Here is a 12,213-nt window from a genome sequence, read left to right as displayed (position 1 = left end):
GAGAGAAAAATAATTGGTTAGTAAAGTGTTTCACAGAGTGTTGAAATATTTCACTTCCATGGTTGTTTGGAAGGTGTGAAATGTTTCATTCGGTGGTTTTTGGTTGGGACACTTACAGCTTGGGTCCTCGCTCGGATGAAAACTCGCAGTGGAACACGATAATGTTTCGTTTCGGTCCCTCGGCTTCGACCTTCGGTGGCTCAGTCTTGATTTTTATCAGTTCTTCCAGGATCTGTTCCTGGGTGTACAGATTCTTGGCGCCACGAATGTGTCCTCCCTCGAACTCGTACGGATAACGGCAATCGATCACACTGAACGAGGCGATTTGATCCAGAAAAGTACCACGAAGCAGGGCAGCCATCGTTTCCGGCGCGATGGATTTCAGGTCCCGATGGCGACCTTCGGTCAGTGGAAGGACGTACGATTTGCTAAAGTCTCCGATAAGATCCGGTTCAGAGGAAGATCTCGACAGAGCGCTCATGATGTGTGCATCGTTCATCGAGATAGATTTTTGCAGGATCGGTCGTTTCGGATGTAACAATTCCATGGCGGTGCTATCGGTGCTGCTGATGATTTCGGTGGCCGAACGGAACGAACTAATGGGCGTCAGGACTTCCGGCTTGTGACGTTTGCTCTGGATCGGGCTTACTCCGGGGGGTTCCGGCCGCTTGAAACAACGAGCGACATCCGGTCGGGAAAGGAATGGACTAGGATTCAGATTTTCCTGGTCGTATGCAATTGGAAACCGTTCCGGGGTTATAATTTGCACCGGTAACTGACTGGTAGCGACGGGTGATTCGAAGATGAGATTACTTTTTACTCTTCTTGCGGTTGGAATATCCGAGAGACATCGTCGGGAGAAGGGTCTTTTGTTTTCCGGGGTAGTCTTGGTAGCTTTGATGTCACCGCAGATCAGTGAGTTGAGATTGCTTGGCAGTTGAGCATCATCATCTTCCAAGGTGTCCATATCAAACAGTTCCATTTCGTCCATCGATTCCGTCGACCCGGACGACATACTGCTGAGGATACGCATGGAAGCAGCTGGTGAGGTGGACGTCGAGTTTTGTCGTGGGGCCGATGGTTGTATGAAATGGAACATCGATTGACTCTTGGATCCGGTGCTGGATAAACTGGCACCGTATCCGGAATCCATCGAATTTGGGTCATAGTCTTCAAGTGGCCGCCGTTGCCGGTTGGCACTTCCGACCGTGGGAAAACCACCCAAGATGGTCTGCTTGTTCGGGGTAATCTCCGATACGAGCAACTCACTTTCGTCCGCACAGTCGCACGGACTGCAGGGTCGCGGACTGGCCTGTGGACTGTTTTCATGATAGAACGATAGCTCGGCCGGGACATTTTCCTTCCCGGGGGATTCCAGGAATTTTATCGCCATTCTCAGCGGTGCAATGTGCTGTCTGCGTTGGGCGCTACGTTGTCTTTGTTCCGCCAGGTGACTGACCGGTGATCGACCGGCTGAATTGATCGAGAAAGTGGTCGAAATGCGACTGCAATAGAAAAAAAAGAGAAACAGAAAAAAAGATAGGTTATTTTTAGCGCCAATAGTTCCTGCACACGGTGTCAAACAATCGAGGATAACCGGAAAGCAGGTCTCGTCGTAGCAACCTTATTATCATATTTTTTGCATCAGACCCTATGAGAAAGACCCCCTTTTTTCAGCTACTCTAGCTCCTATGCACGCACACATGGCGATGTAAATAATTATCGTCATAATATATTCCTTACTTCCATGCGCTACGATCAGGCTCTTTGCGTCCTCCAAGTAGGGGTTTTACTCGCCAAGAGGCAAAGGCAAAGGCAAACCGAGCGGGAGGATGTGAGTAGAGCGGGAGGCCGAGAGAATTTCAATTCCCTCCACTCACACATCTGGCGTTTGTTTCTTCGCTGCACATTCTTGTGTACGCATTTTGGTCTCGTCGATGTCTCCTTGACGATGAGACAGGGTTCATGCACGATCGTGGCATGGCTTACTACGCATGGATGTAATAACAACAGCAACACTAGCCGATGTTGTGTGAACACAAAGCACATCGCCAGGGAGGGCATTGAAGTTTAGAAACTCCCGGATCACTTGGATGAGAATGAAAAGAATATTCTCTTATATTTAGAAAGAGCGAGAAAATAAAACACAATACAACAGACAAGACGTACGTTTCTGACTGTGTACGGAGCAACTCAACGTGAATATATCAACAATATGTGGAATTAGTCTATTATTGAACGCAAATTACCTGCACAGATCTTGTCACGATCGAATCGTAAAACAGCATTCAAAACAAACGACACCTCCGTCCAAATCCCATGACCTAAGTCAAGAGACCGTACCCGTCAGATAGACGAAACACCACGCGCACGTAGGAATGCGCATGTGGGGGGGAAACCGGGTAGCCAAATATGGACACTCGAAGCTCATAAACCCGCCCCGTTAGAGACACCCAAACGAATGTAAACAACGAACCAGGCGGGCAGCAAGCGAGGAAATCAAAACCTTCGCCGGTGCCACCCGGGCTAGGTGCACCGAAAAGACGACGAGCCCCCCTCCGTGTGCCGACTACTTCGCAAAAAAAAAAAACAAATCGCAAGCTACCGGAATCGGTGGTCTCGGGCTAGTTTCGCTAAATGAAAGTGAGAAGTGTTTCGCTCTTCGGTTGTTGTTTTTTTCCCACTCATCATCGGAAATTCATTGACTGCTGCGTTGCGCCTCGCCAATGCACGAAAAAGGGAAGAAGGTACCTTGCGCGAAAATGCTACTCTCCTCGTCGTAAAGAAAGAAAAAAAAAACAAACCAACTGGCCAACTATGATGAGTCTTCGAATGTGTTTCGCGAATGAACCCGACCGGCATTTTTCCGCTAATTCAAATTGCACACCCAGTTCAGTTGGTGAGAGTGCTAGGCTAGGGAAACAGAGAGAACGGGAGACGGTGGTCGGTAGGGGTTTAAGTTTTTAGTCTATTTTCTTCATTTTCGCGAGTTTTCGACGACGGCCTTCACAAGGATTTCTGGCCGGCAATTGTTTGGGTGGAACAGTGATTTTTAGGGGGTAAAGTGAATTTGAAACGGTCGGTTTGTTTGGGTTAATATGATAGCGGTTTGGCATCGTGGAGCATTGGAATCTCTGCGCTTGGGATAAGGACTATGATATTCAGATTTGTGTTGTCTTGCCATGACAACAAATTGCCGTGTATATTTTTCCATTTATTTTTGTTTAAAAAAGACTGCAAATTTTTTGATCTCTTCATTCAAAATGTCATTTCAACAAAAACTATTTTGATTGTTTTACGACGTTTTTTTTAAAAAAGGGTCTAGTTTTGTTGCTTCGGTTTTCCTAAGCATACTATGTTAAATTGACACAACTCAACTCATTTTGTTTTTTATTTTTAATCTTATGTACCCTCAATTCTGTATTAATGCCATTTTAGTACCAAATTTCAAGTTTCTTGACTTTCAAGATAAAAAAAGCGAAAGACATCAAAATTCGTCAATTTCCTAATGCTCGACCATACGGAAATAGGAAACTAACATACTAACGCGGTGGTGGGGGACAAAATTCCGTAGTAGCAGTGGAGACACGAGGGTAGAGTTCAATGTCCCCCAGAACACATCGCACCGGTAGGTAAGTCTTCTAATAATTTAGGTGATTTTCAATCAACTTCCTGCGCGTCTTTGACTTTGTATTTTGGTACGAGAAGGGAAGCTCGAAACGCAAACCGGAGCCCTAAGAAAAGTCAGCGAGAAGGAAGTGTTTATTTCTTTTCTCTCATGACTGACTGCACACGGTGCGACCGAGCGACGATTGGGAACTTGGAACAAAAAGCAAAAGGGACTGCACTCATGAAAGAATAGTACAAATTTCAGCTGCCGCAACATAGCAATTCTTCTCCCTCGCGTTATTTTTCTCCTCCTCCTCCTCCTCCTGCTCTATTTTGACTCTCGGGGACGACTCAAAAGTAGGGGGAAAGCCAAGTCGAGTTCGTGCGCTTAGAGTGAATATATTTTTATACATTTATTAATAGACTTATCGCGACTAAGATCCTCGATCAATCGACCAGGCGTTTTCCTGGTGCTGTTAATTAAGGTTTATCACACGGAACACCTTTAGCTGATTACGGACGATTCTTACCTGGTGCAGTCGGAGAGATCGAGGTCGATATTTTCCAACATCATTTTCAAAAGAGTGTTCGAATTTTCTTCCCACTTTTTAATCCACAATTAACTTTGGGAGCCTGTTTATTTTTGTTGATTTTGTTCACACAATCACACAAACAGCACGATCACAGACCCTCTAGGTCGATCACACTCACGAGAACTAGGCTGACGGTTAAACAGTTACTTTTGAGTCATGTTTCTATCCAATGTTCACTTTGATCTTGCGTCAAGATAGCAACACACTTTCGGTCTTCGAATCTCACCACATTGTCTCGTAACTTTGGATAGCAAGTGTATTATCGCAACACTTATCTTTTGTCACATGAAAACTTGCATTTGATCTGCTAAAGGCAATTGAAAGACACCCAGTCTTTGCTATGCTACAACTCTAAGCTTTTTCATTTGTTCCTTGCCAGGAGCTGCTTCTGCTCACGATGAAGCACTGAACTCAACTGACTTGTATCAGCATCGATCAGTTCCCAGCAGCTTGTGAGCCTAACCTCCTAACACAGGGCTGGAAGCATACAAACATAAAACTCGTCACTGACTCCTTCCCATTCAGCCACACTCGTCCTTATGTTATTCCGTTCTCTCATTCTCCCTTACGCCCGGGGCAGGCGGACCTTCATGCACAACATACAGACACAGACTTCTCGCATACTTCCCTATACTGAATACACGCACGTCGTAAACACACACCGAGGGAAACCAGTAATGCTACCCAAACTGAACCAAAACATGATCTTTGTTTGTTCTAAAGCAATCTCTCAAGCACTTGCCGTCAATTGCGACACGGATCAAATGAACAAATTTCAGAATAGACTAGATAGAGTCCGGGAACAGTCTTGATTCCTGATATTCTGATCATCATTTCTACTGGATCTATCGTGATTTTTTTTACTGATAATTAAGACTAAACATCTGAGGTTCCCTGAAGCAAGTGCGTTCCTTCCGCCGGGTGATTAAAACTGATTTCGGGATGTGGTTTATGCGGTCCAACTGTCGAAACTCTGGCTGCTGGTGGTACCGCGATCATCGATCATCACCCATGGTTTTTTTGATGCAGTGCCGGCCGGGGCAACTGAAGCTACGAAACCATTTGTGGCAATCAAAACAAATTTAACTCTTCCTGATAACGAGTCTCCTCCTTTCGCTTGGTGCACATTATTCGGGTGAATGAATCTGATTGAGGCGGAAGCTCTTCTTCTTTTTCCGATCCACAAAACTGGTTTGTGACATCACAACTTGTAACAAGTCCGTCATTTCCCCATTCCCACCCCCGGGATCCAGTGTCCGTTAGATAGATGGGATGAGCGTCCCTTGGAACTAGAAATGAGATACTATTCGTGGATGGGGCTCATGACCCCTCGAAAAGGGCTGTCCGGGACGAACGCATTCGAATATAAACCGTCATCTTCAGGAGGGCAGGAACATATCAAGCCTCCGGCTCTGCTCCAGTCCAAACAACGCCGGACTCATGTAAACATTAAATAGCTCATTCGTCGACTGTCGAGACATTGAATAATGTTGGTGACTTTTTTTGTTGGTTTCCTATTTTTCTAGGAATAAATTTATCTCTGCTGACGCACGTGTTTTTATGTGGCATATTAACTATGAAAGATTCACTGGACTTGGTTCTACGATGAGACACAAAACGATTCTTTGAAATATGCTTCATTACACATGTTGTAACGTAAATGTGTAAAACATTCCACCATTTCACTTTTTCATCTGAGATATCAAAGGTTGGTTCAGCGCTGTTTGAATTTTAGTCCGACTTCTATGGGAGCTTCAAATTAACAATAAATTCATTCATTTGATATCTATAAGTAAATAGACTAAATCGACAGTCGAATGTGTAATTTATTCAGATTTGAATTCTGTCCGGATAAAAAGGGTCGGGTTTTGAAAACAGAGCGAACGAGAATTGCCTGACAATTTTGACAACTCGAACACGCGTACGCAAGTAGGCCATGGAAAATTTTCAATGTCTGACTTCCCACGTGGTTTATGAAAAGGTCTCCGCACTCGAAATGCTTTAACCGAACTGATGAAATTTTTTGAATTAACAATGCCAAAAATGTGAGCAAATCTGCAAAATATCTCTGAAAAAAATCGAAAATCTATGCCCAAACAAAAAAAAAATCTACCAAGTTTATTAGAAAAGCAAGACATTTCTATGGTTTTAATTTTTAAAAGCCATTTCTTCATTATCTCAACGTTTGATCATTAAATGTGCTTAAATTTACTTCTGATATTTAAAGGTGATTGAATAAACTTAATATGTACGTTAAAAATGATGCTACGATGCCAACCCAAAGGATTTTTTTGTTAGTTTATCCGTATTTACCCATGAATCTAAGGATATTCATCTTATTCTTAGTTATTCCCTCGAAACATTTGATCAACAGACGTATTTCGTAACAAATTATATTCGGATTTGGTAGCAACTTCCCAGATTTCAATTTCTTCCTGTACATGATCGGGTTTAGAGTATTTGTACCAGAAACCTTACCCGAACCCGCCGGGTTGTTTGCCAAATTCGGGCTCCGGGTATTCCAATCCGAATGCTCTAGTTGTTTGTTCGAGTTCGGGTCGGATAAGGGTAGATTTTTAATTTTAATCGGTTACGGGTCGAGTTCGGATTTGGAAGAAAATTTATTTCCGGGTTTAGAAAAAAACTTCTTATCAAGTTTTGGTCGGGCACGGGTAAAAATTTTTCATTTTCGATCGGGTACGGATTAAAAATAAATGTTTGCCGAATTCGGGTCGGGTGCGGGTGACGTCTTTTTAATTTTAAACGGGTTCGTTTCAAAAATTGGGTCGAGTTTTGGGTATTCCAATCCGAATGCTCTAGTTTTTCGAGTTCGGGTGGGGTAAGGATAGATTTTTAATTTTGATAGGGAACGGGTCGAGTTCGGGTTTGGAAGAAAATTTATTTCCGGGTTTAGAAGAAAAATTATTGTCGAGTTCGGGTCGGGCACTGGTAAAAGTTTTTTTTATTTTCGATCGGGTACGGGTCGAGTTCGGATCGGGTACGGGTGACGACTTTTTATTTTTTAACGGGTTCGGTTCAAAACTTGGGTCGGGTTTCGAGTATTCCAATCCGAATGCTTTAGTTTTTCCGAGTTCGGGTCGAAAAAAAATTATTTTCGGTTTGGAAGAAAAATTTATTTTCGAGTTCGGGTCGGCCACGGGTAAAAGTTTTTTATTTTCGATCGGAAACGGGTCGATTTCGGGTTAAAAAAATGTTTGTCGGGTTCGGGTCGGGTACAGGTGATGACTTTACATTTTTAAACGGGAACAGGTCGCATTCGGGTTCAAAAATTGGGTCGGGTTTCGGGTATTCCAATCCGAATGCTCTAGGTTATTCAAGTTCGAGTTGGGTACGGGTAAAGATCTGATCAGGCACGGGTCGGGTTCGGGATTGGAAGGAAATTTATTTTCGAGTTCGGGTCGGGCAAGGGTAAGTTTTTTTTTTATTTTCGATCGGGTAAGGGTCGGGTTCGGGTTAAAAAAATGTTTGATGGGTTCGGGTTTATTTTGAATACTTTGTTTTTCAGAATTTTGCATACTTTGTTTTCCGGAATTTTATCTAGGCTTCTTTTTTCCCAGATTTTGTTCAAATGAATGAAATCGATAAATGACTGATCAAAAACATGGTCGTATGGATTACATTCACAAAATTACTCAAATTTTTGAAAAATACTTCGGAAAAAATCCGAATTGAGTCCCACGGTGGAAAAAATTGATTTAAAATTTTTTAAATCGATTTACAAACGAACAAAAACAGACACAGTTTGTCTAAGGGATAAGTATTTATGTTACCTAGCAACAGTTCACGATTGCAAAACGGGACTTTCAAGATAAAAAGTTTTTTTTTAACTACAAAAATCGCATAAGTTAGAGAATTCGAAAAAAAAAACATTTTATTTTTCAAATGTCTTAGAAATGAATGAAAATATTTTGGAAAAATCGACACTCTGGGATTTTGAAATAACTGATCACAATGTTTCATGAATTTCTAAGACATTTTCCTACATTTGCTATTTCGGAAATCTCAAGAAAAAAAGTTTGAGATTTGTTTCGACTTTACACAAACATGAGCATAAAATTAGTTTTCTACAAAGACAGTGAAACAAAAATGTGAGTCTGGACAAGATTTTTTACACAGATTGACTTAAATTCTGTTGTAGGATTCGTCGTTTTTATCGATTATTCCTGTTCGAAGAAAAAAGCTTCGGCAAAAACCTAACCTTTCTTCAGTGGTGTGTGAAGACGTAGGAACGAACATGAATATATGAAACGTAAAACTGACGTAAATGGACATTGATTGCGACAACTTCAAACACAAAACTTCTCTACAATTCGAGTTGACATTGTTAGTCAGCCCATTTCTTTCCATTCCATGAATTTGTCAAACATAAAAAACTGATCTGACTAGAAATATGTGGTCGTAGAGAGCAAACTAACTTTCCACTAGTCTACATTTCTTAGACCTTGAAAAGCTAAAAGATAGTAAACATGCAGCAAAGAATAAACCGCGAGTTTTTCAGATCATAAAATATTTCGAAATAGAACGAATATTCGTGGTGTGTTTTCATAGCATAACAATACACTATTATATGTGAAATCATGACTCATTTTGCTTGTTTGTTGATACGGAAGATCCGTGTGTAGATCCGTTTGAAAATAAAAGCTATAACATAGCACCTGTCGTTCGGAATTTCCCACTACCTAAACCTTCTTGAACACAGGCAGAATATAGCACAAGAATTGTGCTACCTTTGAACTATTGACTAGAGAAACTGGTAAAGCGGTATATGAAACCGATTATGTTCCAGAACAAAATTTTTAACGTGGGTAATGAGTGAGACAAAAATCGAATACCAGGTATGAGTTGTTCTTGGCGTTTAATTTGGAGATTCAACAAAAAAAAATTTCCAGGAGTTTAGCGCAATTGGTGAGATCATAATTCCGCAAGCCTAAAATTTGTATTAAATTCTAATATTTTCTGAAACAGTTTCTCTACAGGACATCTCGGAAAAATTCTCAATCACGTGAAATCCTTAAACGATTCTAGGAAAAAAACTTTTTTGAATTACAAAACATCAAATGTAGAAATTTTAGATGATTCCATAACAAATCAGTTTTTCAATTTGGCAAATTGAAGAAACTCGCTTCTTACTTGCGCATCCTGGAACAGACACCTAGGCGATTGAAAAGTATTTGGATTTGATATTACTCTGTATTAGGGTTTTGAAAGCTGGTCAATGTGTTGCTCGATCGATCGATAGTAGGAAGTTTGTAGGCATCCCAAGCATTATAAAAAAAATCACATGCAAGTAAGAAAAGACGATAAACTTAAAGAAAATTTCGAAGTCGTCAAACAACAGAACACCCAATACCCTAGCCGTACCTCAATGAATTTCCGAGATGTGCGATTTTCTAGAGCGCAATAAAGCTGACCCCGGGATCAAACCGGATAACATCAACACATCTGTCAGGGAACCATCAAACCGGAGACCGGAGGGACACCGGTCAAGATCTGTATGCAGTTGTCAGTTGGTTGTCGGTGCGGAAACAATGCGACAATGCGATGAGTTTGATGAGAAAGTAGCGATAAAAAATCACCTCGGAAAATTTAATTTACCAACGGGCAACTTTTAATGGTCCACTGGATCCGGTTGACCCCTCTTCTTCCGTCGCGGCATACAAAATCAGAACCCCCTTCTATCTTCAACAGCTTCCCATCGCCCAGAATGCATCAACAGACGCACCAAGAGGCCAAAAAGGTCCACCAATCCCTTCAAAATAGTCCATTTCCCGTGAAAACAACGCTGCTGGAAACCAGCTTTCTCCTAAGCGCAATCCCGATTGTGACAGATTACGTAATGAGACAGAAATAAATTATCGGCTATAATTTCGTGCATAATATTATCAACGAAAAAAAAAAACAACAGATCCTCGTCATTCTCATGTCTCGAGATGAACCCTCCAACATCCACTCCTGTCAAGGATCGACTAGAAACTGATTGACTGACTAGAGATTCTTTTTTTTCACCAATCTGTGACGCAAACCCAATTGGGAACCACCACAGTCTCACAGTCCGCAGGCAAGAAAAAGGCGCAAAAATAAGCCCATGTTCTTATTGCAATCAGCTGGATCGACCTCACTGTTTTTTTCTGCCCAAGGTTTACGGTTATCCTTTTCTTCCTCTCAGCTGACCAGGACAGAAAAAATGCACTTCGTCTGGGGTTGCCTCCGTTTGGTCACACACATACCGGCAGAAGAGAGTGAGACGGGGACAACGAAGCGGTAGCAAAATCAGGATTTTCCTTTCTCCGTCCTTTCGGCAGGATTGCATTCGAGACGTGCCTTCTGCCTTTTTTCTTATTCTCTTTCTTCTGTTACCGATGTTGCTGCTGCTGCTGCTGCTGCTGTGAAAGTGAAATCGCCGAAAATCCTTGCGAACTTATGGACGGGAGCACGCAAACTCACACGTGTTTATGTGTGCTGCCAGTGATCGTGTCCTGCGTGGGAGTGAGCGATCTACGATAGTAGAATGCCAGGCTAGAACAGGACGGCCGATTCGCCTTTTTGATGGTCCATTAAAAAAGCAAAGTTCTGATTACTAATGATCCTTGTCTTGGTTCTTCGGTTGGTGCCAGTGATTGAGTTCTGCTTCGTTTTTTTTTTTTCGTGTGTTGTTCCTAGTGGTTTCTTCTACCGGCGACTGACAGGTATAACAGGTTTGGGAAAATATCATCCCACAACAGGTACCCAGATCGACACCGACTTTCGAGTGGTACAGATCGATCTACCGAGGCCATGCGATGCCAGCTAGTGATGGCTTTGAAGAGGATCCTGTCAACTATACGTATTTTGATTGGATCGTGTTTGTGTCGAAACATTCTGATTCAAAATTTGATGTGAATATTATTTCACAAAGTTTGATTGATCAACAGATTCTTAAACACGAACTTGTTGAAAGATAATAGTTTTTGTGTTGATATTGTCAATATCAACATATTCTTTGTAAGAAAAATGAAATTGATCTATCGTAAGTCATTGGAGTTCTGTAATAAACTAGGTGAGTTTTCTAAATGTCCACTCTCATCACAGATTTTTTAGAAAATAATCGAATACTCTTACGTTATCCGTTGAACTCTATTAGTTTTCTAGAAAATCGTTTTTGATATTTTGAAAAACACATCAGTCCCATATTTCGGTGTTATCGAATCAAAGCGATCCTTGTGAACTTATGATCAGAATAAAAAAAACGTTCCAAAATGGATTTTACATGAAATGCTGAAATCATACATAAAAATAGCTAAAATTTGTGTAAGTAATGTATTGAGTAACAGGAATAATTTATGTGAAAAAAATCTTTTGTAATACTTCATAGTACAATTGATAGTAGTATTATCCCATCATCCCGTCTTTGTTCCGGTTAAGGTCATTTCACCGAATAGGACATTTCATACACTGCACAGTGGTCCGAATCCATAATTTAGGAGGACAAAAATATTTGTGACCTAGTATTATACTTTAGAGATGCGATGTCTTCAGGACAAATCTGCATAAAATGTTCATTTCGACCTAAGTAACAATGAGAGATTCTCGATTATTACGGTACTCTTAGCAATCCTTCTCTCCAATTAAAGCTTGCTTCATTAAGAATTGGAACAAACTTTTGCTCATATTGTGGCGCTCCTGGTGGAGGGATTTGGAAGTTCTTGGCGCCCACGTGTCGGGAATTTTGTCAGTTTCACGTATGATTTTTGACATTTCGCAAATCGACTGTACTTTGTAAACAATCAACATGGAAGTCGAAAGAAGGGAAAAAATTGTGCACAGTTTTTTGGAAAATCCATTGTGGTCTGCATCTAGGCTAGCTAAACAGCTGAAATTGTCCAGAAATACCGTATGGTGCAGTAACAGTATAAGGAAACATTGCCGACGATTCGGAAGCCTCAAGCCAATCGTCGGAGTGGAACTGTCGACCGGAAACTGTGTGGTAAGATTTTGAAGACGATTAATAGGA

The 12,213-nt window shown here is 41.4% G+C and overlaps 1 protein-coding gene across 2 annotated transcripts in view; it reads right to left on the bottom strand.

Moving 5' to 3' along the window:
- The window catches only part of LOC131429820 (M-phase inducer phosphatase-like), a 188,959-nt gene that overhangs the window by 2,152 nt on the left and 174,594 nt on the right, over window positions 1–12,213 (bottom strand). Inside the window, exons 1-2 of one of the 2 annotated variants that reach the window (XM_058594222.1) lie at window positions 4,140–4,603; window positions 117–1,505 (exon numbers count right to left, since the gene is read on the bottom strand). In XM_058594222.1, the coding sequence (XP_058450205.1) occupies window positions 117–1,505; window positions 4,140–4,183 (1,433 nt within the window). In that variant the 5' untranslated portion in view covers window positions 4,184–4,603. Of the gene's footprint in view, window positions 1–116; window positions 1,506–4,139; window positions 4,604–12,213 lie in introns of those variants that run through there. The other variant, XM_058594213.1, reaches the window with a different exon arrangement.

Source organism: Malaya genurostris, chromosome 1 (genome assembly GCF_030247185.1).
Source record: "Malaya genurostris strain Urasoe2022 chromosome 1, Malgen_1.1, whole genome shotgun sequence".
NCBI classification, from domain to species: Eukaryota; Metazoa; Arthropoda; class Insecta; order Diptera; family Culicidae; genus Malaya; species Malaya genurostris.
The sequence above is the reverse complement of the archived record's forward strand: the minus strand, read 5'-3'. Positions and strand labels throughout refer to the sequence as shown.